Raw genomic sequence first — 26945 nt, forward strand, 5'->3', positions numbered from 1 at the left:
CCATGGTTGTAGAAGAGAGGCTGAGGAGGAATACTGCCAGTGCACACCAGCAAAGAGCAGAGGCCAGTGGCAAGAGGCATTCTAGTGGGCTTGGCAGGCAGAGGTGGCTGGGGGAATTCCAGCAAAGAGAGGTGCCCAAGAAAATCCTTGGGACAGCGATGCAGGGCAGTTGGTCGGGGGAGCCTGGAAGGAAATAGGAGCTGGAGCCAGGAGGTATATAGGGTCAATTTAACAAGTTTGAATTTCTGAGTGGGAGCCGTTGGAGGATTTTGAGTGTGGGAGTGACTGCCAGAGGATAGGATGAACTTATGAAATTGCCACTATGAAATGATTTTTGGCCCACAAAAGTGGCAACATAATATATGTTGATATGCATATATTATGCATTGACTTGCATTCAGGACTCCCAGTGAGGGTCAGGTCTCTGGTTGAATCCATACCCCCTAATAGGAATAGGAATCCATTCAACCTTATAGGAATTTTAGAAGATTCATGAAAGAGTGGGTATAAGTTCATTCATCATAATACTTGTTGATTTATTCATGCATTCACCAAGTTATTGGGTGTCCACTGTGGCTGGAGGCTCCTGTTCCAGTGTGTGTGTCCAGGGAATGGCTCTGGATTTGTGAGGGAGGTGAGCTATGGGCATGTCTGGGGGAAGAGCATGTCAGGCAAAGGGAACAGTAAGTGCAAAGGCCCTGAGGTGGAACGTGCTTGGGGGTGGCTTAAGGAACAGCAAGGCGGCTAGGGTGGCTGGAGTAGTGTGAGGAAGGCTGAAGGGGAAGGCTCAGGGTGCCAGGAGCTGGGTGGTGCAGCATCCCTCAGGCCAGGGCAGGGGGTCTGGATTTCCCTTCATGGGAATGGAGAGCTTCTGGAGGGGAGACAATAAGGGAGGGACAGCATCCGGCTTTGGGTTTAGCAGCATCACTCTGGCTGCTGGGCAAAGCATGAACTGCAGGGTGGGGTGGCAGTGGGAGTCTGGAATCTTGTTGAGTCTTCCAAGAAGGAGGTGATGGTGGCTCAGCCTCAGTGATAGCCATGGAGACCTGCTTTGAAATCTACCAGCCAGGAAGGAAGGAGAGTGACAAACTAAGGGCCAGCTAGGAGGGAGGGAGGGTGACAAACTAAAGGCCAGCCAGGAGGGAGGGAGGGTGACAACCTAAAGGTCTGCTAGGAAGGAGGGAGTCCCTGTGGTCTGGACTTCTAGGGTAATGGCAGTGGGAAGAGGAAGATGAGTCAAGATGAGAGCCCCGAGAGTCTGAAAAGCCCCTGAGCTTAGGTTTCCTCATATATAGACAGGTGTCCTGTTCCAAGACATCAAGAAGCAAGCATCACATTTAGGGTCACTGGGCTCCTCCTCAGTGCTCTCACCCCCATGGGGTTGCCACTTTCTGGGAATGACCAGCTAACAAGGGCTGTCTTGCAGGGGTAAGGATCTGGCCTTTGGAGCTGTGGCCATTAAGTCCTGACTTTGAGCACCAGGACCCATTGTCTGCCTTTAAAGAGAAACTTCCCAAAGCTCCACCCCATACTTCTGCTTACATATCATTAGCCAGAACTTAGCCACATGGCCACATTTAGCTGCAAGGGAAGCTGGGAAGCGTAATCTTGTATTCAGAGTGGACATGAGACCAGCTGGAGCTCTGTGACTGAAGAGGAAGAGTTCTTCATCCCATGCCTGGCTCCCTTTTAAGTGTTCAGGTTTCCTGCATAGAGCTGAGGGGTGGCAACGGCATGTACCAGGCAAGGTCCCATTGCATGCTAGAAATTGAACCCCAATTCAAGCCACCTCTGGTGAAAGGGGGACTTATGTATGCCTAAGGAACTGGAGAGCCAGGGCGTGGTGCTGACTTTCGAAATGGACTGGACCAGAGGTAGCGCTGGCATCCAGCAACCCCAGGGCCACCTCTTGGGGCAGCAGGACGGCCTTTGCACCAGCAGTGCCACACCTTCCAGGTTCAAGTACCCCCAGAAAGAGCCTTGGCCTTTCTCTAGCAGCACTTGCAGAAGTTCTAAGATTCACTCAGATTGGACCAGCTAATGGGGCTTTACTTTTGGTTGTGTGCCCATCCCAAACTAATCACAGTGGCCAAGGGCAACAGTGCTTTTGCTGGCCCAGTCTGGTAGCCCCACCAGACCATCTCTCAGGGGAGAGGAACTGCTCACGAGTGTACTAGTCTGCTAGGGCTGTCAGAACAAAGCCCTGCAGACCAGGTAGCATAAACAGCAGAAATGAATTGTCCAGTTTCAGAAGCTGGACGTCTGCCATCCAGGTGTCAGCAGGGCTGCTTTCTCAGAAGCCTCTCTCGGGCTTGCCACCTTCTCCCTGGGTTCTCCCATGGCCTTTCCCCTGGTATATGTGCCCCAGGAATCTCTTGTGTCCTGGTCTCCTTTTTTGTAAGGACACGAGTCATATAGGACTAGGGCCCACACTAACAGTCTCATTTTAACTTAATTATAATACTTCTTTAAAGTTCCTGTCTCTAAACGCAGTCACACTCTGAGGTATTGACTCAGTCCATAGCAATGAGTGACCAGAGTGCAGCATGGTTCAGGCTTTAGGGAGAAGGCATAGGGAGTGTGGTGGGCTCTCAGAAGTGAGACCTCAGGATGGAGGGAGCAGTCTGGACAGTAGAGATGGCCCTTGATCTGGGACTTGGAGGGTAGGGAGAAATTTATCAGTGAGTGGGATCCCAGGCAGAGGAAACAACAAAGCAAAGGCATGGTCATGTGAGAGCTATGGAGGGAGTGAGCAGGGGCTTGCAGCCTCAGGAGACGGTGGCTCAGGGAGTCCCCTATGAGATGGCAGGCTAGCTGTCAAGACCCTTCAATGCCAGGGATTATTTGAGTGGGGTGTGTGGCCCCACATCAGTTTGACCAACTGCTACCTTGGGCGGGGGTGTCTAAGACTTTTCCCTCTAGACTTTTCTTTCTTTCCTTCCTTCCTTCCTTTTTTTCTTTCTTTCTCTTCTTCTCTCTTTCTCTCTCTCTCTCCCTTCCTCACTCCCTCCCTCCCTCCTTCCCTCTTTCTTTCTTTCACTTTTCTTGCTGTGTCTTTCTTTCCTTTCTTTCTCTTTCTCTCTTTCTTCCTCCCCTCCTTCCTTCCTTTCTCTCTTTTCCTTCCTTCCTTCTTTTCTTTCTTTCTTTCTTTTTCTTTCTTTCTCTCCTTCTCTCTTTCTCTCTCTCTCCCTTCCTCCCTCTTTCCCTCCCTCCCCTCGCTTCTCCTTCTTTCTTTCTTTCTCTTTCTTTCTTTTCTTTTCTTTCTTTCTTTGTTTCTTTCCTTTCTTTCTCTTTCTCTTTCTTTCTCTCTCTTTCTCCCTTCCTTCCTTTCTCTCTCTCTTTTCATTCCTTCCTTCCTCCCTTCCTCCCTCCCTCCCTCCATCCCTCTCTCCCTCCCTCTCTTTCCCTCTTCCTTTCTTTCTCTTTCTTTTTCTTTCTCTCTCTTTCTTTCTTCCTCTTTCTTTCTTTCTCTCTTTCTCTTTTTCTTTCTCTCTCTTTCTCCCTTCCTTCCTTGCTTCCTTCCTTCCATTCTCTCTCTTTTCCTTCCTTCCTTCTTTCCTTCTTTCCTTCATTCCTCCCTCACTGTCTCTCTTTCCCTCTTTCTCTTTCTCTCTCCCTCTTTCTCTCTTTCTCCCTTTCTCTCTTTCTCTCTCTCTCACTTTCTCTCTCTCTCTTTCTCTCTCTCTTTCTTTCTCTTTCTCTCATTCTCTTTTTCTTTCTCTCTTTCTCCCTTCCTTGCTTCCTTCCTTCCATTCTTTCTCTTTTTCTTCCTTCCTTCTTTCCTTCCTTCCTCCCTCCCTCTCTCTCTTTTTCCCTCTTTCTCTTTCTCTCTCTTTCTTTCTCTCTCTCCCCCTCTCCCTTCCTCCCTCCCTCTGTACTTCCCTTCCTTCCTCCCTTCCTTCCCTTCCCTTTCCTCCCTCCCTCCCTCCTTTCTTTCCTTCCTTCCTCTTTCTTTCTTTCTTTCTCTCTCTCTTCTTTCTTTCTTTTTTCTTTCTTTCTCTTTCTTTCTTTCTTTCTTTCTTTCTTTCTTTCTTTCTTTCTTTCTTTCTTTCTCTCCCTTCCCCCTTTCCCTTCCCTTCCCTTCCCTTCCGTCCCTCCCTCCTTTCTTTCTTTCATTCTTTCGTTCTTTCCTTTTCTGACAGGGTCTCGCTCTGTCACCCAGGCTGTAGTGCAGCACTGCAAGTTTAGCTCACTGCAGCTTCCACCTCCTGGGCTCAAGCAGTCCTTCCACTGGGATTACAGGCACACGCCACCTCACCTGGCTAATTCTTTTCTGTTGTTTTGTAGAGACAGGGGTCTCACTGTGTTGCCCAGGTTGGTCTCAAATTCCCAGCTTCAAGCAATCCCGCCTTGGCCTCCCAAAGCAATGGGATTACAGGTGTGAGCCACTGCACCTGGCCATTTTTTTTCTTAAATAATACTGTGACCTCCCTCAAATTCACCCCCAACACAACTTGTCATCCACGTCTGTGAGCCTCCCTCGTGTCTCCCCTGCCTCTCCCTCCCTGGCTACGCTTTCCCTATCTTGAATCTTGAGTTTCCCATTCCCTTGCTTATTTATGTTTAATGTATCATATGGAGATCTTCTCCAGAAGTAAATGACTTCATTTTGGTTGGATTGAATTGCTATTGTGCCAAGCTCCTCCCCCACTGGTGGCACAGCTCCAACACTGGGACTGGCCAGCTGCATGTCTGCCCAGTGAGTGGGTGAGAAAGACAATTTCAGCAGCATCCTGATTTACACTTCCCTGAGAAGTGATGAGGTGGAAATCTCTTCCTGTATTTACTGGCTGTGCATGCTCGCTCTTCCATGAGTTACCTCTTCATGCTTTTTCCCCATTTTTCTGTTGGGTTGTAGGTTCTCCCATTGGGTTTGGCCAGTGTGGTTGTAGTCACAGTGCAGGGAAACCAGGGTTAGACCAGGCAATGCCTCAGGATGAGTAGGTTCCTCGGGGTGAGTGGGTTCCTCAGGGTGAGTGGGCTGTGGGAGGCTTCACTCTATCTTGTATCTTTTCACTGAGGATCAGTGTGGACCAGGAGCCAAGACAGCCGTTTCTCATCCATCACTTCATTGGGTCCTTGGCACCCCTGAAAGAAAGTGTGTCCACCTCCGTCTCGTTCCTGGGAGACAGGCTTAGAGTCAGGCAGAGGCTGACCAAGATCATGTGGCTGTTTTGTGGCAGAGCTGAAATCAGTTGTGAGTCCCCCGTTGCTAGAGGGATTCTTCTGTTTGTGTGATCCTGCCAGAGAGTCTCAAGTCTGCCATGTATTTGAGAACCCCTTGTCTTGCTGCAGGTGTGGGGCTGCCAAGTGAGTACTGAAATCAGAGTCACATGGCTGGGTTTGCATCCCAGCCCCACCCTTACCTTGCAGGTGACTTTAAGTGAGTACTTCATCTTTCTGACAGTCTGCAGAATGGGGGAGCCACGCACCCACCTTGCTAAGTGGTAGTGGCATTACATGATATGGGATGTAAGAGCCTGGCACATTGTTATCCATTGGATGACATCCCTTGCCCGCTTCCAGGAGGCCTGTGTGCCCGTGCCATATGAACACAAGCTCAAGGAACCCGGGACCCATGCTCTAGATTTTCTTAGTGTTTACCAGCCTAAGCTGACCATTTTGACTCTACCTCCAAACTATATCCCCCAATCTGTCCAGTTTTCACCACCTTCACCACCACCTCCTGATTCAAACCACCATCTTCAGATACTTGTTGCCTGGACAAAGACATCAACCTCCAAATGCACTCCACCTCCTCCCTTTCATCCTGCAACTCATGCAGCCATCCAGCATGACATCTTCTCCGTGTTGCTCTGAGCGTGGCATCCTGCTGTGTAAAACCCTCCCGCGGTTTCCTGTTGTTCTGAGAATAAAATGCACACCCATCCCCTGCTCCTTTATGGACCTCTGCCAAAGTCCCTCCCACCTCAGGGCTTTTCCCTCACTGTTCCCTCTGCCTGGATGTTCTTTGCCAGCTTGGCTCGCTCCTTCTGTCTTTCTATCCTCTGCTCACCTGTCAGCCCCTCGGAGAAGCCTTCATTACCCCCTCTCTAGTGTACACCGCCTGTCCTTGTCCGCTCTCACTGTGTAGCATTTTCTTTATGTCACTTTGTTACTCCAGGATGTATTCTCTCTAACTTGCTCATCTGTGCAGTGCTGTGTAGTGGTTTAGCCCTGAAGCTTCCTGCTTGGTCATTTACCAACAGTGGGCGTTGACCAAACGGGAGTGATAATGGCACCATTCTCACAGGTGGCAGGAGGATGAGGTTACTTACTGCACTCAGAACTGTGCCTGGCACACAGGAAGTGCTCCATACATCGTAGCTGTGTTGTTATTATTGTCTGTCTCTCTGGCCAGAAGGCAGCTCTGTGAGGGAGCAGGGGCCTCTGACCCAGTGCCTGGTACATGGAGGGCACAGTCCCTGCAGAGGTGCTCAGTGGATGTAGAGACATCACAGGTACCAGAGCAGCCCCCTGCCCCAACTCCTCTCTGCAGCAGGAGATGGCACAGAGCATGCTTGGGAGAAGCAGCTGAGCGATGGTGGGCAACCTGTCCTCTCCTGCATATGCAGGTCTCCACTCAAAGGCCACCTCCTCCAGGAGGTCTTCCTGGACCATCCTGCCCAAGACAGCACCCTCCACCCTTCCCCGACAGGGCACCCTGCACTGTTGTCTTTACAGCACTTACCACTTTTGGAATTGAATTTGTTTACTTTTGCAAGAACCCGTCTGACACTAGTCTTCTCTGCCATCATGAGGCTCCATGGGGCCCAGATCTGCTGATCCTCTTCTCCCCAGACCGCCAGCATCTGTCCTGGGGCCTGGCACACAGTGGGTCCTCATGGAACACATGAAGAAGTGTATGGCCCCCAGGCAGGCCAGCTCCTTTCTACTTTGTGTGGCCCCAGTTGCTCTGAGCCCTTGAGGACAGGCCTGGCCTTGTTTATCTTCTGAATGCCGGGTCTGGGGAGCACCTCATGCACAGCAGGTGCTCCATTTTCTCTGTTGTATGAGTGACGGCTGTTCACTTCTCACCCCAAATACAAAACTGCATGTTCATGTCTGCACATTTTCACTGAGCTCCATTCTAGCTGGGCAGTCTCACTCATCAAGATCTTTTTAATGTCAGTTTGATCAACCATCCTGTTAGCTATCCTGTCCATCTCTGAATTGGCTCAAAATGGGATAAAAATGTTGACTAGGTCTAGTGCCTAGGAAAGACCCCTATGGCATGATTCAAGAGGAGCTGTACCCAGGGTCTGCTCAGCAAATCACCAGTTCCCAGGCTCCACCCGCCGCCTACTGCCAGCTACCCTGGGGAGAAAAGGACATTCCCATGGACAATAAAATGGGGGAACTCAGCATGTTACACTCCCTGCTCCTGGAGAGTCAGGGTGCCTGCCGGCATATTAAAGGTGCTGAAACGGCCTGTAGACAAGACAGCAGCTTGAGGTGACTCAATCTGGAAGGTCCACTCATTTCCATCCTTGGACTCACTGACTGTCCAGTGGAGCTGCTCTTAGGGGCACACACACTGGGGAATATCACCCTGGAGACCCTCACAGATTGACCATACTCAGAATGTGGTTTATAGGTCAACTTGGAATCTACCAAAAAGTATATCCACCAACCACCAATTTCCATATCTTTCCCCAAGGGTACAGAAGAGGCATATCCTCGCTTCGGACATTGCCATGGGCAGTGAAATCCATTCTAATCCACATTGCCATTGGAAGTCCCTTCAATCATGCATAAAATTCAGAATGGCTGAGTTTCCATACAAGTGCAGGAAAGCATGTACATACATGTAAAATGTATATATGGCAACATGGTGTATAGAATGAAGAGTATATATCCACAATATAAGTATATAATATTTTAATTTTTTTGTCATACATTTGGTTCAATTTATGCAAGTTAAATGTTCATGGGATAAGACTCCCCCCGCCCCTTGTATGTCCACTCATTTATTCACGTCCTCATCCCACAGATATTTACTAGAATCTCTGCAGTAAATGCTGGGATGCAGGCTGTGTCTGGGGCACTTGCTCTCTGGTGGGGACAAACTGGGGAGTCAAGGCTGAAAAGTGCTCTGAGGATCTAGTGGAAGAGAAACAGTCACTGGGAGATGAGCAGAGAAGCTGCCTGCACGGGTCACCTGAAGTAGGGGCCGTCCACAACCCAGGGGGGGAAGGGGAGTGGCAGCAGGAAGGGCTTGGCTGGGCGACGCAGACAGGAGCCCTGGGATCCAGAGTGGCTTGGCACGAGGGACTGCAGGGCGTAGGGTAGGGAGGGTAGAAGAGGCTCGGGAAAGAGGTGGGACCAGGCATCCTGCAGGGTTTTGGGACCAGACTCAGGGGGTTTGCTTGGGAGGGAAGTTGTCAGAGGTATTTAATCAGAGGAGAGACAGGATGTAGGAAGATAATCAAATTCTTTGCACACACAGAACGTTGCTATGTCTCCAGCATTATCATCGGCAAAGAAATGGTGATTTCCCGCCATGTGCTCCTGGGGATGGGTGCATTCTTTTCCACATGCTCACGACCTCCTGTTTGGTACCCCCCTGCCGGAATTTTTCCAGGGATGGGCACAAATGACCTAGGAGTCAATCCCTGGAGTCCACCCTCCTCTGTCTACAATCTGGGAAACTCTGATGCATTTCTGGGCTTCTGCCTCTGTAGAATTTGTCACCACTTCTCTTGGGCAGTCACTTAAGCAGCTCTCTCCTCTCCCCAAGGTGACTGCCTGGGCTGAGGGTCCCATGTCTGGGGATCCCCACACTCTGCAAAAAGGACTCCATCATTTTACCCATCTAGGGCTGTGAGAGTGCAACACATGTCTGGTGAGCTGGTGAATGCTTAGAAGGATGGATTTGAAGACCTTTCCAGTGAGAGAGACAGAAGCAAGGGGCGGGCCAGCTCCATTTTCTCTCTGCCGTTTCTTAACAATGCGCCATCTTGCCCAAGCAAAAGACCTATTCTTTCCTTATTCTTGCTTAGAATGCAGCTAACAAAGGACTTTTTGTCTTGTTTGCATTTTTTTTTTTGCAAGCCTCAGTTCATCCTGAGTTTTAGCTCTCCTGACACTATTCTCTGAGATGAGTCTTTTGTTATAATGTTCTCTTCCCAGCTTTCATATGGTAGACAGGCAGGCAGGCAGGCGTGCGTGTGCATGCAACATGCAGACACACACACACACACACACTTGCTTTCACACGCACATTCATTCATTCATTCATTCAACTGTTGAGGCTTCACAGATAAATAATCCAGGTCCCCACAACCTAGCGAAGAGAGACTGATCATTCAATTCAATACAAAGTAAGGATGGACAGGGTGCTGGGCCACAAATGGAGGGAGGGGACATCTTGGAGGCCCCTCAGAGTAGGGAACTTGGGAGCCATGGCTTGATGGATATGGTGCTAACCAATAATGCATCTAGTAAAAGCTACTGTTTATTGATCCCTTACCAAGTGCGGGCTGAGCTTGTCATGTGCATTGGCTAATTTAATCCTCCCAACAACCCTGGGAGGTAGAAATTTTGTTATTCCCACTTTACAAATGAGGAAACTGAGGCCTTGAGAGGTGAGTTAACTCATTTAAGGTCCCGCTGCCAGGAAGAGGGAGCCAGGACGTGAACCCAGATTTATCCACCTCCAGGGCTCTGCTTTTAAACCTCCAGGGCTACATTCACTGCCCCTTAACAGGCAGATGGAATAAGAAAGACAATTGCAGCCTGGGGGAACAGCATGTGCAAAGGCGTAAAGCCAGGAAGGGGCAGATGCTGACCATTGGCAAGTGGTCAGCAGTGTGCTCTGGCCTTGCTCAGTGGGAAGAGAGACCCTTGGATGGAGAAAGACAGAGGCTGGGGCTTGCACACACCCCTCCCCAGTTTCCCTAGCTGTGGGCCTGTTACCTTACCAAGCTCTGCCCAGACATAGCTCCCTGCACCCCCAAATCTTCCAGTTATTCATTGAGAGGCTCCCTGGTTCCTCTTGATGAGACAGCCCCATGTGGCATTCTGAGCCCAGAGGGGCTATGAACTGCCATGCCATGGGGCTGGCAAGCACAACCTTTTTCCATCTGTATATTTTCCAAATCATATATTTCAGCTTGTGTCACTGCAGATTGCTTGCTCTCTGACCCATTGGCTTTAAATAGCAAAAGAAAAAAAATACAATGCACTTTGTGGTTTCCAGTAAGATACCGTAAATACACCCAGATAATATTCCGGTGCAAACCATTTACAGTGGCTGCACAGGGCGGTGGAATGGAATCTTTTGGGCAGGCTTGGACATCAGTTTATTTCCTCTGTACCCGCCGGGATCGTTATGGAGCTGGAACCACAGAGGGCGTCAGCTGGGCTCCCCATTTTCATCTCAGTGATAATATGTATCGTTCTTTATCCAGCGCCTTCTGGGAGCTCCATAGAGGCTTCATTCCACAGAGGTCTCATTTAATTTTCACAACTTGGCAATGTCCTCCTAAGGGTTCCCACTTCACAGATGGGGAAGCTGATACCCGGAGAGGCAGAGTCCTTGCTTGGGGCTCCCCCAGTGAATGAGAAGTAGACAGGAGGGGCTGACGGATTTCATCTTATCTGAGTTCTGAGCTGAAGTCACCTGGGATATCCCAGGAGGGAAGGTCTCTGGGCTTCTGGATGAAAACTTTACCTGGAGATGTGGGTGGATTGAGAGGTAAGGAGGGCATGGGGGAGGTGAGGGAGCCAGGGGATCTTCTGGTCTTGCTGAGTCACTGGTGACCTTGAACAAGTCTCCCATTCTCCTTGAAGCTGTCATTCCAGTAGGAGCCCCCTGGCTTTGTTTCTGTGGCTCTAGAAATCTCTTCTCTGATTCTGGGGAGAGGAAGGCCTGGCAGAATCCACACCCGCCCACAGCCTCACCTCCTCCGGTGCCGCCCTGGCTCACCTGCTCCCGCCATTAGCTGACCACACCACATCAGGGCCATCAGTCAGGCTACCCCTTGGCCTGATGCCTTCTTTGCCCCTAGAGAGCCTCATGACCTCCCCACTCAAGGCACCACCCCAGATGTCCCCCACTCCCATCACTGCCCTGTGTCACCTTCTTCAAAGTCCTCAGCTGCCACGGAGTGGCATGATCCTACTGCCTGTCCTTCTACGAAGGCAAAGCCATGTCTGAACTCCTCATCTGAGTTTCCTCATGCCCTAGAACAGTGCCTGGCACATAATAGATGCTCAAGAAATACCTGATGAGTGAAGGAACAGATGGCAGAGACAGGTCCTTCACAGCAGGCTGTTCCCACTGCCAGGGGTGGAGGATCTGATCCTGGAGGGCACACAGGCCATGGTGGCCAAGCCCAGGGTTCACTCACAGGCTCCACATGGATGATCTGGGCAAGAATGTAGGCCTGGAGTCAGTAGTACTGGAATGGTTATCAAGACCTTGAGGCAAGGGAGTGGGTCAAACTCTGGGGCCGGCTGTATGAGTTTGAATCCTTACAGGTTGTATCACATGGGCCTCAGTTTCCGCATCTGTAAAATGGAGATAATAGCAGCCCCCACCTCACACGTTGTTGCCATATATTGTAGATCTATATTCAGTGCTTAGAACAGAGCCTGGTGAATAAGAAACATTTTGTATGTCTTTGCTCAGCTTTTTATGTACTATATGTCATTGGACATATGATCTCATCCCATTTCCACGGCAATAGAACAGACCACCCTTGCAGGTATCTCCTAAGATAAATGAGATGGCATTCGGGAAATTACCCATCTGAATGAAGGGGCTTCCCCATACAGCTGAGAGAAGGGCTGTTCTCGGAGCAGTGAGCATGACCAGGGTCCAAGGGAGTTCTCTGGAGTGGTTAGGCACAGCAGGTGACCTCCAGATTTGTATCCTAACTCTTTCTGGGCAAGTCACCTCATCTCCCCAAGCCTCAGTTTCCCTACCTTACCTAAGATGAGTAAAGGAGGCAGACATGGATGGAGTCTGAGATTTATTTTAAGATTCCAGGAGACTTCTACTTTCTACCATCAAACCCTGTTCTCAGCTCAGCAAGCCATCTGAATTGAATGGTTTTGATAAATTATTTATTGATAAATCTTGTTTTAGAAGTAAGTGCATTCTGACAAGAGTTGATGTCTTAAGCCAGAATAATCTCTAACCATGGGGTTTCCATGCACTGGTGGGCCAGGAAGGGAGCTGGGGTGGGGGGCTGAGGAAGGACACTGCCCAACTTGGGCCTTGAATCCCAGTTCTGGCCAGTTTCTAGCTGGGTGACCTCAGCAAATCACTCTAACTCAGAGACTCCATTTCCTCAACTGTAAAACCATGGGGAATAACATCTACACTGGGAAATGTTGTGAAACACTTCACAGAGGACCAAGCATGGGTCCGGAACCTAGTAGGTGCCCAATAAATGTTACCTTCTCTCTACTCTTTCCCTTCTTCCTTAAAAAAAAAAAAAAAAACAAGTGTCTGGCTAACTCTGTGCTGATGCCTTGGGGCAGTCTTGTTTTGATGAATGGGCTAGGAGATGGCCTATAAGGGGCTGGAGTTTATCACAGGCTCCACATCTGCCTGGTTAGATCCCCTTGGAGCCTCAGTTCCCCCATCTGTAAAACAGAGAGGCTGTTATTACCTCCCTTGAGGGTTGTTTTCCTAGGGAATAGATGGGTATCCTCTTCTAACATGCTGAGCATGGAGTCTGGCAAACAAAAAGCACCCAAGAAAGACCATGTGGTTGAAGGCACACAGTCTGTGGAGACCAAGTCAGAGCTTTCTTTCATTCATTTATTCATTCCACTGCTATTTACTGGGTACCTACTGTGTGCCAGGCCCCGAGGACACAGCAAGGGCCATGACAAAGTGCTTATCTTCAAAGCAATTATATCCTAGAGGGGCAGGGGTCATGGTGGTAGGGCTGGTACGGGGAACAGATAATCAGCAGCTAAGTCTAAAATGGCAGGGAGCAATAAGGGCCATGGATAAAACAGATGCAGGGCAAGTTCTTCTCTGTACCACCCAGTGGCACCCATAATTTCATCAATTATTATAATTATAATGCTCACTACTATTTGTTTAAGTACCTGCTAGGTGCCAGGTGATGCCTACCTCTTCCTACAGGGTAGGTGCTAATAACAGATGAGGAAATGGAGGCTCAGAGTGGTTAAGTGACTTGCCCAAGGTCACACAGCTTTTGGCAGGGTTGACATTGGGACTCAGGTCTGTCTCATCCCTCACACATTTTGGAGGAGGTTGGAGACAGTGGGAGTGACAGACATGGTCCCTGTCATCTTGTAAACCTTAAATTTGGCTGGGCAGACAAACACTGGATCAGCCTCACATACTTGCCTCTCTGTTGTGACCTTCAGGACATTGTGAAATGGGACTCGGTGACAGTAAAAACAACAAAACTACAATGCAACAGCTGATGTTTACTGAGCACTCACGACATGCCAGACACTGCTCAGCACCGCTCAGCACCCCTTGTTTTGTAATTCAGTTCACTTAGACACATAGGTGCTGTGTAATTGTACCCATTTCGCAGAGGAAGCAGTGAAGGGTCAAAGAGGTGAACAGCCCTGACGTTAGTCACACAGCCAGCTGGATGCCCAGGGTAGTTTCCTCCATGGTAGTGTGGGGTGGAGTGGGATTGGATCATCCCAGTCTAATGTGGGCGGGTAAGGCCAACATCAAAGTTAATGGCAAGAATCAAAAGTGACTCTTCCACATCCAGAAGGATTGGACTTTACCAGCCAGTACCTGGGTCCCTGAGAGCTCTGAAGCCAAGAATGACTGGCCCTCACCGGCGCCTTGACTACAGTCTTCGCTTCTCAGGGGCAGTGGGTGCTGAGGAAGTCCAGCTTGGTGGGGAGAGGAAGGCCATGGCACTTGATGAGACCTCGCTCTGGGCTGTGGGGAAGAAAGCTTTCCATCTGGAGTTCCGGGGGATGAAATGCGCCCCAAGGGGCAGCTGCCCTTCCCTACCTCAGGGGTGGGATGGAAATGGTGAGTGGGTGGAAGCCATCTGCGGCTAGCTGTCCATTTCTCACCATCTGCACCATCGTGCACTGCTCCAGAGACTGAGAGACCCAGGGACGGTCACCACTGGGCTGTAGAGCAGAGGACACACGAAATTACCACAGGAGTCTTGGGCTGGCAGCCCCCTCCTCTGCCACCTGCCCTTCCCCCAGGGAGAACCCAAGGGAGAGGGGCCAGTCTTTGAGGATAGGCCAGGCTGTCTGCCCCGCCTCGATTCACACACTCCATTCTTGGTCTGATAAAGAGGACACAGTCTCCGGTCAACGGCTGGAGCCTGCCCAATGCACCTGGGAATCATTTCATCCCTGGAGGCAGTTCTTGGTCTATATGGGGTGCCCAGAGGCCGGGTCTGCAGCTCAGCTCTGCTGCCCACATGTTGGGTGTCCCAGGCGAGCCAAAAGCCTTTGTGTCTTCAGTTGTAAATGAAAAGCCCTGCTCCTTACCTCTCAGCCCTCTTGTACTTGTAGAGACTTGTTACCTCCATCATAGATAAGAATTGTTATAATTGGAGCATTTGGGGCCACTTTCTCATGCCAACCTCTGTGCTAAGTGCTCTACCATTGTTAATTTTTATCATCACATTTTACAGTGGGGGAACTGGAGCACAGAGAGGTTAGGTGACTCACCCAAGGTCACACAGCTAGAAAGCAGTGGAACAGATTTCTTCCCTGCCCTCCATCTGATTGTCCTTTTCTCTCATGTCCTTGAGTGTCTATTCTTGATATTGACTGTCTCCCTGAGGGTTTGGTTTTCTTGTGAGTTTGATACTCTCGAGTGTGAGCTGGTGCCTGGGGTTGGAGAGCTTTCTCTTTGCTCCTCTAGGCTCCCGGGGAACCACTGGACCAGGGGTGAGTCTTCCCACTTGCCTTGGAGCCCTTGGAGCATGCAGGGGGATATATTTGAGCCTCAAATCTATGCAAATGCAGGAAGCGGCAATCAATTTCCAGGAGATTCTGGCTTCCTCCAACCCCACCTGCCCACCTCCTGCGCTGGCTGGGGTGGACCTGCATGCCTGTCTAGCCTTGCTGGAGGGTGGGGACAGGTGCAGACTTTTCCTGTCTGTCTGCCCTTTCTTTGCCCGAGGATCTATCCATGAGGCTCTATCTCTTTTCCAAGGCCGTGCCTCAGCAGCACTCAAAGCCTGGTCTCCTGACATGTCGTGGGCTTAATCCCAAAGCTCCCTCCTTGGCAGAGCTTAGCAACATGTGTCTATTCCCACCTATCTTGCTGGCAGTTCTGTCTTCAACCTGTGGCTGAGACAGCTTCCCTTGTCCTCCTGTGGCCCAGTCCAGCATGCAGATCTTACACAGCAATTCTTGATTTCATGCAGCAAAAGCATTGTTGGGTTTTATTGCTGGACCAGAAGTCGAGCCTGTGCCTGTGCCCCATGGCTCCCCTGTCCTTGCTGCCCTGTCTAGTCCCTCTGATGGGCATGTGTTACTCAGAGATGTTTTCTTTCTTCTTCTCCTTCTCCTTCTTCTTCTCCTTCATGGAGTTTCGCTCTGTCGCCCAGGCTGGAGTGCAGTGGCACAGTCTTGGTTCACTGCAACCTCCACCACCCAGGTTCAAGCAATTCTCCTGCCTCAGTCCCCCAAGTAGCTGGGATTACAAGCATGTGTCACTATGCCCAGCTAATTTTTGTATTTTTATCAAAGACAGAGTTTCCCCATGTTGGCCAGGCCGGTCTTGAACTCCTGACCTAAAGTGATCTGCCCACCTCAGCCTCTCAAAGTGCTGGGATTACAGGCGTAAGCCACCATGCCTGGCCCCCTCAGAGATGTTTTCTATACTAAGAAAATGACAAATGCACAGAGTTGTGAGCCCGGTAGGTGCTAAAATAATATCCTTTCCCGGCCCCCAAAGTTAAGCTGAGTTCCCCAGGGGCTCCATTCCCCTTGGTGCCAAGTTTCATGTTTGTGGAGCCAGGCGCTGGCTATGCATTTCTGCATTTGACATGCCCCCTTCTCCTGTACCTTCTCAGCAGCTCCTGTCAGGTAGGCGCTGGCACTCTCCAGACTGAGGTGTGGAGGGGAGAAGGAGCTCGCCCAAGTCCCAGTCAGTAAGTGGCAGAGCTGGGACTTGAGCCCAAGCATTCTGGCTCCAGAGCCTCTGTGTTAGGAGGGACGCCATGGGTGGGCTGGCATGGCACGCCACGGCGAAGCCAGCCCTTGCATAGGGAAGCTGTCCAGTCCGGCAGGTGGACAGGCCTACCTTCTGCAGGGTGGGAGGGCAGCGATGGGGTGGGGGGACAAGTTGTTTGTGTCTGTCTCCCTCCTGGGGAGGGAGATCCCAAGGCAAATGAGAAGGTGGGTGGGGAAAGGACCTCCCTGAGCATGGAACAGAGTGACCTGAGGCTGGAAGCAACCTGGAGCAAGTCATCCACCTCCTCACTCACTGCTTAAGCCATCTCCATCCTGGCATTCTGAAACACCTTCTCTGGCCCCCGTTTGCCTGCTCTGGGTTCCAGGGCCTCTTCTTCCAGGTGCCTTCCCTGAAACCCACCCAGGCTACATGAGAGTGAACTTGCCCAGTGCTCCTCAGGGCTTATACCACACACAGGGCTTCCCATAGGTTGCTTTGGTCAGTCTTCACCCTGTAAAGCAGACGTAGCCCTTGAACCCATTTTGCAGGTGAGGAGACTGAAGCTCAGCGAGGCTAAGAGGCTAAGTGGCAGCACCATATTTACACCAGCTCTGAGCAACTGCCTGTCCTACGCTGTCTCCTGCACCCCAGCTGCTCAGGACCCTGCCCTGAGATACTCACAGTCCAGTGAGGAGGCCACAGAAGAAGGGAGGGGATGGACATCTGAAATAGCAGGTGACACACAGAAGGAGTAGTAGTGGCCACGAAAGCAAGGGGTAGGGTGCAGTCAGGTTCCATGAACGAAACGTGGGGCCAAGAGCTTTCCATGGACAAACTCTTGTTCTCCCTCATTGCCATGAGAAAGGTACCAATGATATGTCCCCATTTTACAGCCAGAGAGACTGAGGTGCAGGGAGGGGTAGTCCTTGGCCAATAGTCACAGAGCCAGGGATTGATATTCCTGGGATTTAAACTCAGGCCTTCCGGCCCCAGAGCCAGTGCCCTCTGTGGGTGTTGGGGAAATGCTACTTTACGATGCTGTGAGCTTTATGCATGTGTGCAGGTTACATGGTTACGTCAAGTGTGCTCGGGAGTGGGGAGTGGGGACTGATGGGCTAGAGGAATCCCCCACATCTGGCCTTCCAGATCCTGGGCAACCAGCCCACATACCTTCCTCCTTTACTGCCCAGTTGACTCCCCAGGTTCTGGGGTTGAATGGATGTGTGCATAATGGGAGGTGCTCAGCTCATCACCCTAAGAGGGAGCTTTGTTGGAAGTCAGGAATGGGTACTCAGTCGAGCTTTGGAGAGCCATTGCATTGAGCTCAGCCTCACTCTTTTAGTCAGGCCCAGCCTCCTCTCAGATGCCTGGGACCTGACCCCAACTTGTCTCCTCTTCTCTCCTCTTCGCAGGGAGCCGGGAGGCTGCATTCACCTACGCCATCATTGCCGCCGGCGTGGCCCACGCCATCACAGCTGCCTGTACCCAGGGCAACCTGAGCGACTGTGGCTGCGACAAAGAGAAGCAAGGCCAGTACCACCGGGACGAGGGCTGGAAGTGGGGTGGCTGCTCTGCCGACATCCGCTACGGCATCGGCTTCGCCAAGGTCTTTGTGGATGCCCGGGAGATCAAGCAGAATGCCCGGACTCTCATGAACTTGCACAATAACGAGGCAGGCCGAAAGGTAGGAAGCCAGGGAGGGCAGCTGGGCAGCGCTCGCGGAGATGCTGCAAAATGGCTTGTTTGTAACATCTGGTGCTGGGTGTCTGCTGAGGAGCCACAGGGCTCTGCCCTCAGCCTCATTCTGCTTGGTGCTGGCATCAGCTTGTGGCTGGTCAGGATTTGTGTATGGCACAAAGCTTGTCAGTTACTGAAGAGGTTGGATAATTGAGTCTCCCTTAAGATGAATTGAATGTTACTCAGCAAGATGGAAAGAGGGATGGATGTGAACTATCCTTGGGAGGGACCAAATTAGCCTTTCTCCCTTGCTCCCTTCCTGCCTCTCTCCCTCCTTTTTTCTCTCCCTCCCTCCCTCCTTCCCTTCCTCCCTCTTCTCAGGCTTCTGGCCACATCCTGTGTGTCAGAGCCTCCCAGGTGGCCTTGGTGAGTCACACAGGGGAATTGCTCACCTGGTCTGCCCCAGGATGGTGTCCTGGGGGAAATTACCAGGCCCTGCTGTCTAGTCTCATGGCTGGGAGCTCCTGCCCAGGGTGGTACATCCCTGCAGTGGTCCCAGCTGCTCCCTCCTCCCTGTTTTTGTGGTCAGATCACCCTGCAGGTCCCAGGTCCCAGGCTCCCTCCTGCCTTGAAGCCCCCACTTCCTCGAGGCAGATAGGAGGAGGACACATGGCTTCCCTCTCCCAGCCTCGATTTCCTCACCCACGGCTCCCTGGCTGGGCCATGGTAAGAATTAAAGGAGAGAATAGCACGTGGCCCGCAGCAAGTCAGGGTCAGGGTGGATCCCGTGGGAGTGTGTTCTGTGAGCCATACAGCTCCACTGGGCATGAGGCTTGTGGCTGTTGCTCTGTCATATTGCCATGAGCCCGTGGGCAACACAGACACTGGGAACTGTCAGAGGCTATGAGACCAATCTCAGTGGGCTTCCTGGAGGAGACAGGCCCCAAGAGATGAGTAAGGTTTGGCTAGGCAGGGAAAGGAGGTGGAAGCAGCCAAGATCTGGTGAGTGGGGGAGGAATGGACACAGGCCCAGAGGTAGGGACAGGGGGCTAGTTAGGGACCACACTGGCTAGTCTGTGAGCCCCTGAAAAGGGAACCCCTGAAGGATGGGGCTGAAGAATGCAGCCTTGTGTTCTGCCCCCAGATCTGCCTGTGGCTGCCATGGTGTCCTTGTCCTTCAGGTTTCAGCCATGATGTCCTCTCCCCAGAGAGGTTTCCCTTTACATTCCTTCCTAGCCTTTTCTCCGAGGTTGCCTTGTTCTGTGGCTTTCTCCCGTCGCTAGACTGTAAGCATACTGAGGACAGAGGCCTGGGCTGTCTCAGACACAGCAGCACTCCAGAGCGTGGCACACAGTAGGCACTCTACCAATATGTATGGAGTAAATAGATGAGTGCCTTGTGGTTGCTGGGGAGCCTCTGATAGTTCTGGGGCAGGAGAGGGGCAGAAGTCATAGACCCTTGGGAGGCAGAGGGCTACCTTGAGTGGGGTCAGGAGCTGGGTGTGAGTGGAGTGCAGGCCGGGCCTGACCTGATGTTCTTGAGCAGGAACAGCCCTCACAGCTCAGGAAAGCCGAGTGGAGGGCCATACATCCTCCTGCCTGCCCAGCGCTCTCTGGTTAGGGAGGACCCTTGGGGATGGCTTTCTAGAAAAGCACTTCTACAGACACTATGTATTTCCTGAGCGAAGAGGTGGGACTGTGGACTCCCTGGGGTATGCAGAGAAAGGCCTGAGTCACACCCACCCCACCCCTTTGTGCTATAGGGATGGAAATGGAGGCTCAGAGAGGGTACCAACTGACCCGTGGGGACTTAGGTCAGTGACCACAGACACCATTCAGCCAGAGCACGCGAGGTGGTCTTCCGGCCTAGCCCCAAGTGGCCAGACCCTCATTTGCTGCCATGGGACACCTCAAGGGCCCCGACGAGGGCAGGAACAAAGACAGCCGCCAGCTGCTGTGGGTTCCAGCCCCTCTTGCGACCTCAGTTTCCACATCTGTCGATTGGGACTATGACCCACTCCTTGTTCTGACCGGTGCCAGTCAGTTCCCCAGGATTTTGCAACACGCCATTTACTCGAAGGCATGGGACCCCACCCCAGAAGTCCCCCCCTCCCAACAGGCTGCCATGGGCCCCACACATGGCAGGGCTGGGGAACCGACAGGAGCAAAGGGGCCAGCCCGCTGCTGCTCCTGGCTGAGCGCGTCGGAAAGGCTCGCAGATGTGTTTATCACCCACTCCCTCACTCCTGCCGTGAGGAAACAAGACTCAACCTGACCACGGGCTCTGGGGCTTGCTGGCAGCTGGTGTGAGAGAAGGGGAAGCGGGGAGGCCGGGGTGGGGGGTGCACCATGTGGCTTCTGCAGACCTGATGAGGGGCTGCCCCAGGGCTGCAGGGGAGCCCCTGACTCCCCTGGCAGATGAGGGAGAGTAAATGCTGCAGAGGCGTCCTGCAGGTCCCCAGTTTGAGTCTGAGCCCAGCAGGGTGTGGGCCATGGGGCAGGGGCAGCACTGCAAGGAAGCTTCGGGGCATCCCCCCCTTTCCCTCACTGTCTCGTCAATTGTGTGGTCTGCAGGCCGAATCAGAATGGTTAGGTGCCAATATCTTTTGGCAAGGTGATTTTAGAATTATAGTTTCCCCTGTTGGCATTTCGGGGCCTTTGTACTTTGGATTGAAATCAGTGGCCCCTCAGGTCGGCGTCCTAGAATATGAAGTTCACATCCTAGCGTGTGATGTGTGGAATCATAGGTTCCTCAGTTGGGAGGAAGGGGAGAGTCAGAAGCATCATGCTGAAATCTTGGGATGGTAGAATCTTTGTGGCTTTGAATAATTTCTTTCCAGCCTTTTGGGCAGCAAGGAAATTAACTACCCACAGTTTTTGCCCTCAAGACTAGATGCTCAGTCTAGCGAGAGAATCAGGTACAAGAAGCAAAAATTGTGATTTAGGGTTACACACTGTAGGAGAAACGTGATATAGAAAGTGAAGAAAAGAGGTCAGAGGAAGAGTGGTTTGTTTCCTCTTGAAGTCTGAAGAGTGCTAGGCAGAAGAGGGAATTCTTAGCAGGGCTTTGAAGGATAAGGAGTCCAGGTGGACGAGGCATCAGGAAGGAAGAGGGCAGTTCAGGCAGCACAGGCATGTTCAAAAGCATGAAGTCCTAACAAAGCATGCTGTGGGGGCTCCGTGTGGCCGAGGGTGGGGAGGACAAGTGACGAGGCTGCAGAGGGGGCTAGATCCTAACACACAGCCTTGAATGCCAGAACAAGGAGTGGGACTTTGTCTTAGGCCAGAGGTGCGCAGAAGAGGCTTTGGTGGGGCAGTGCTTGGGCAGGTTTCTGGCCCTGTCTGAGATAGAGTGGAGTACACAGTGAAGGGGCTGTGGCCACGGTTGGTGCCTAAACCCAGCAGGAGCCTCGGGGCTCATGGCTGGGGAGGCTGTTTAGGAAGCATAATAGGTAGGAGCTGTGTCAGGTGTGTTTGGCGTGGAGGAGCAGGGTCGTAACGGAAGCCCTGGTGTTTGTAGGATTGCCTGATGGGAGGGTTAAAGGGGGAAAGCAGGACAGAGCCTGGGCCACAGCCTGGGCAAATGGGTACTGGGACAGGAGGGCTATGGGAAGGGAAGGACAGTCAGGGAGGTTGGAGGAGAACCAGGAGAACCTGGGCCTTCTGGGTGCATTTGTGAGTGCGTGCAGACATCCCCCTGCAGGAGTGCAGAGAAGCCCGAGCAGCTGCGAAACCCAGCGAAGGGCCAGGGGTCTCCGAGCCTCCATGATAATATTGTACCTGGCAGGCCAGGTTTTCGAGGCCTTACCGTACGGAGAGAGAAGTGCACCAGAGAGCTCCGGGGGCCTGGGGGAGGGTGGAGGCCCTCAGCAACCCTTTCATGAGAGTGTGGTAACTGAGCCCAGGAGAGGCAGCCCTGGGGATGGGGGCCCAGCTGGGATGGGGCTGGCCCCTGCTGGAATGCGCCGCTTGCTCCAAGGGAGGTGAGCTCAGGGGGATGGAATTCCACCGAAGTGAAAAGTCACCTCCCAGTCCCTGCCCAGCCTCTTGCACACGGAGGGGTGTCGGTCTTGTCCCTTCCTGCCCTGCCCCGTCTGGTCCGGGTGCTCCTGGGAGCTGGATTCCCACCCCTGCCCTGGCCGCAGGCAGGCCTGTGAGTCAGGGGACACCAGGGACCAGCCCCTGGCAGCTGGGGCGGAGCCCAGATAAGGCCTGCTCAGCTATGCTCCTCTCTGCTCTCCTCAGGGCCACTTGCATATTTGACCAGATAGAGTGGCCAGTGGTGGCATGTCGAGGGCCTGAGGAGCCAGGCCCCGCCCAGCCCGAAGCTGACTGGCCAGGCCAGGCTGGGAGGAGGCATCCTCAGTCTGCCGTGCCCTCCATTCCTGCCCCGCCCCTGGGCACAGGTGTGGGTTCTCGCCCTGGCGAATGGAAAGGCTTGCAGCCAGGACTCAGGGGACTTGGAGCAGGAATGATCTTGGACACATCTCAGCCCTTCAGGGCCTTGTTTTCTTCCATGGCAGGAGCTTCTTTCCTTTACTCCCAGGACGGTCTCCAGGTCTGACATGTGGGCTGGGGAATGACATGGGGTTCTTGGGACCATTGTACCCCAACCCTGTCTCCAGCTTCTCTCCCACACACACCACCTTCCAACCACACACTCCTGCAGTCAACCAAGCTTGTTTGCACCTCAGGGCCATTGCACAGGCCACTTCCTCTGTCTGGAAAGCTCTTTCCTTGAATCGTTGCAGAACTAGCTCCTTGTATTCCTTCAATTCCCGGCTCAGATGTCACCTTAACAGGGAAGTCCTCCCTAACTTCCCTCCCCCGCTGTCTGTCTCATCTCTCTCCATCATCCTACTTTACTTGCATGTGAAACCACTGCACAGAATGATTTCATTTGCACAGCTCTTTGTGTCTTTATTGCTTGTTGCCTCCCACTGCAGGATCAGCACCACAGGGTAGTGATGGCCTAAGTTCACCCCTAAACCTAGAACAGTGCCTGGCACATAGTAAGTGCTCAAGAAATATTTGTTGAGTGAACAAATGATATGGCAAGTGCTTGCTCTTTCTTGGGGGGATTTCCAGGAGCAGGGTTGCAAGGTATAATACAGGACTCCCACTTAGAGTTGAATTTGAGATAAATAAAAGTATGTCCCAACTATTGCACAAGACATACTAAAAAATGATTCGCCATTTATCTCAAATTCAGATTCAACTGAGTTTGTGTTTTTGAATTGAGCTGATATTGAGATAATTGTAGATTCACATGCAATTGTAGAATATGAAGAGATCTTGTGTAGCCTTTGCCCAGTTTCCCCCAATGGTGACAGCTTGCAAAACTGTAGGACAATGTCACAACTAGGATGCTGATGTTAGGACAGTCAAGATGCAGAACACACAATGGTCCTCAGGTTGCCCTTGTATAGCCACTTCTACTTCCCTTCCCCTTCCGAATCCCCAGCAAGCACTAATTTACTCTCCACTTGTATACTTTCATTATTTTAACAATGTTACGTAGGTGGGTCTTACAGTATAACCTTTCGAGACGAGCTTCTTTTCACTCAGCACGATTCCCTCAAGCCTTCTTCAAGTGTTGTGTGTGTATCAGTAGCTGGTTCCTTTACCTTACTGAATAGTATTCCAGGGCACAGAGGCTCCACAGTTTGTTTTGTCATTCACCTGTTGAAGGATGTCTGGGTTGTTTGCAGGTTTTGACTCTTACAAATAAAGCTGCTGTGTACATGTGTGTACAGGTTTTTTTGTGTGGGTGAATGTAAGGTTCTATTTCCCTAGAATAAATGTCCAGGAGCACAAATGTATGGTGGCTGTATGTTTAGCTTTATAAGAAAGTGCCAAACCACTTTCCATTTTGTGGGAGAGTGGTTGTGTCATTTTATATTCCCACTAGCAATGTGTGAGTGGTACAGTTGCTCCACATCCTCACAGCATTTGATGACATCACTGTTTTTAAAATTTTTTTGCCATTCTGATAGATGTATGTTATACCTCATTGTGGTATTGATTGGCATTTCCTGAATGGCCAATGATGTTGAATATCTTTTCATGTGCTTATTTGCCATCTGGATAGCCTCTTCAGTGTAGCATCTGTTAATGTCTTTTGCCTATTTTCTAAGTAGGTAGTTTACTTTTTTAACTGGTGAGTTTGGATATTTCTTTATATATTCTAGCAGCCAGTATTTGGTCAAACATGCGGTTGGCAAATATATTTTCCCAGTCTGTAGCTTGTCTTTTTTATCATCTTCATAGGGTCTCTCACAGAGCAAAAGTGTTTAACTTTGATAAGTTTTAATTGATAAGGTCCAATGTATCTATTTTTCCTTGAATGGACAGTACCTTTAGTATCATCTAAAAACTCTTTGCTCAGCCCTAGATCCCAAAGATTTTGCCTTATTTTTTTTTTCCTAAAAGTTTTATGTTTAGCATTTAACTCTGTGACCTGTTTTTTTTTTAAATTCATTAATTTAAAAAAATCAACAAAAATTTCTTTTTTAAATTGTATGTTACGTTTTTATTTATTTTTAATTGTGATAAAATATAGTTAGCTTGAAACTTGCCATGTTAGGCATTCATAGGTGTGCACCCCAGTGGCATTAAGCACACTCGCACTGTTGTGCTGCCATCCCCACCTTCCATCTCCAGAACTTTACCATCTTCCCAAACGAAGACCCTGTCCCTGTTAAACAACCACCTCCCATGTCCCCCCGCCCCACCCCAGCCCCTGGCACCCACCTTTCCACTTTCTGTCTCTTTGAATCTGACTGCTCTAGGCACCCCACATAAGAGGCATCATATAGTTTTTGTCCTTTTGTGTCTGGCTTATTTCAGTTAGCGTAATGTCTGAAAGGTTCTGTGATTGCTTGGAATTAACTTTTCTATGAGGTGTAAGTTTAGGTCGGGGTTCATTTTTCAGCCTATTTATGTGCTACATCCGGGAACCCTCCCTAGCCTCCACTGTCAAGGACGGTGGCCTCGGGACAGTACCAAGGAAAGCTATAGGGTTGTTTTAGAGCTAGAGATTCTCTCTTCTGTGGGCGTTTAATCAATGAGAGACTGAGACCCTGACCTGGAGGGGCCCAACCAAGGCCGCACACCAAGGAAGTGGAGAAGCAAGAGCCGCACCTAGGGCCTGGCTCCGGGCTCAGACCTCCCTTCAGCTCCCTGGAGCTGGCCAGGGCCGGGGAGCTGAGCTGGATGAGAGGCTGAGGTAGGGGCCAGGAGGTCCGTTGTGGGCTTGAGAAAAGCTTAGTGGGATGACCAGGCCGGGGTGTCTGGGCCCAGAGAAAGGAGCCCAGACAAGACCAGAGAGGAAGCTACCAAGGACGGGTTGGAGGGGGACCAGCCCAGGCTGGGGCGGAGGGTGCCCACGAGGCCTGAGGTTTTGCCAGTTTTCTCCGATGACACAGCAAGGGCAGGGCCCAGCCAGGTCTTGTCAGTGATGCCACAGTGATAGCAGTGAGCAGTACCCGGGGAGGAAGGGGATGAGATAAGAGAGGCCACACGGGTAGGGGCAGGGGCAGCCCTTCCCACGGAGACTGGAAACGTCTGTGACCCCAGCTTCATGCGGTCTGGTCCCTAGCATCCCACTTTGCTCTGGGCTGGTAAGACCACCCCACCCCCAACCTGGATGGATGTGGGCAGCCGGGGCAGGCCCTGAGGAGGCGCTGAACACCCAGTCCTGGGAGGAGTCAGGTGGCTCAGCCGTGAGTGGAGCAGCCTCAGGAAGGTGTCACCATCCTGCAGTCCCTGAGGACTGGGGGTGGTGTGGTTGGGAGGGTGGCAGGCAGGACCAGGACCCATGGGATGGAAGAATATGGGGAAAAGGCAGCTCAAGTGAGAAGGAACTTACTCTCAGGAAGCGGGATGCCGTCCCTGTCAGAGCAGGTGGTACAGGTGGAGGGAAGGTTTTCATTTGCTGGGAGAATATGGACATGATTCTAATATCAGCACTTGAAATATATGTACTAATTTAATCCCCATGGTAGTCTTATGAGATTAGCATTCTCTGTTCTCTCCGTTTGACAAATAAGAAAACGGAAGCACAGAGAGGTTAAGAAAGTCGCTTAATGCCACACAGCTGGCAGGTGCAGCGCTGGGATCTAAACACAAGCAGCCCTAGCTCCAGATCCAGGTCTTAACCTCAAACTATGCTACCACCCCCAGGAGTCTTGGACTCAGATGCTTTTATCCCCACAGTCTCCTGATCCTGAAACCCTGTGATTCCAAGATGTTACCCTAAGATTCACAGATGCTCTGATTTGAGGAATTTGGAGACTACAGTCCTCAGCCCCCAGAAGGCCCCGCTATGTGGTCATTTGGGTTGTGGGTTATCCAGGCAAGCACACGTGCATCCTCTCCTACTCTGGTCACTGTGGCCTTGGGGCAGTCCTTGAGCCACCACCTTCTGCCTGGGAGAGGACACATCAGGGCGAGGGAGGAACCCTGTTGTGAGTGAGAAGAGGGGATTCTGTGTGCCACCTTGGCAGGTGAAGGGCCCCAGGCTGCCATGGGGGTTCAGGATGAGACTGGACAAGGAGATGGCCAGACAGAGACCCACACCTGGTGCAGGGACCAGGGCACCTCCTGTTTTAGCAGAGTTTCTGGACTTGGTCCGCCTGATGAACGGCAGTGGGAGGAGAGACTTCTCCCCCGATCCTTCCAGGCAGTTGTGAGACTCGCCTTGGTGTCTCCCAGAGCCCAGCTTGGGCCTGGCATACTCTTGGTGACATAAAGTGGCACACATCCTAGGCCATGTCACAAACAGCCACCACAGCACCGCAGGCAGTAGGGCTGGGTGCATCTGTCCCTGCCTTCTCATTCCCAGGCATGCACAGAGGGCAGGCGAGAGGCAGGTGCTCCCTGTGCTGTGAGGTGGGCTCTGGAGTCCACTCCTGGCTTTGCTGCTTGCTAACTATGTGGCCTTAGCCATGTTACTCTGCCTCTCTGTGCCTCAGTTTCTCCAGGGACACTTAATAGCGCTATAGAGTATTATGAAGATTACATGATTAAAAGAATTTAAACTGCTTATAGCTGCACAGTCCAATATGATCACAAGCAACATGGGGCTACATAAATTTAAATGAATTACAAATAAATAAGATTAAAAATTGTTTCACAGTCCATGTTTCAAGTGCTTGATA

General features: G+C 51.4%; 1 protein-coding gene across 1 annotated transcript in view; it reads left to right on the forward strand.

The window, feature by feature from the left end:
- The window catches only part of WNT7A (Wnt family member 7A), a 61593-nt gene that overhangs the window by 7375 nt on the left and 27273 nt on the right, over window positions 1–26945 (forward strand). The window contains exon 3 of the mRNA XM_030801733.1: window positions 17521–17792. Within this exon, the coding sequence (XP_030657593.1) occupies window positions 17521–17792 (272 nt within the window). The remainder of the gene's footprint in view (window positions 1–17520; window positions 17793–26945) is intronic.

This window comes from Nomascus leucogenys, chromosome 21 (assembly GCF_006542625.1).
Source record: "Nomascus leucogenys isolate Asia chromosome 21, Asia_NLE_v1, whole genome shotgun sequence".
Classification (NCBI taxonomy): domain Eukaryota; kingdom Metazoa; phylum Chordata; class Mammalia; order Primates; family Hylobatidae; genus Nomascus; species Nomascus leucogenys.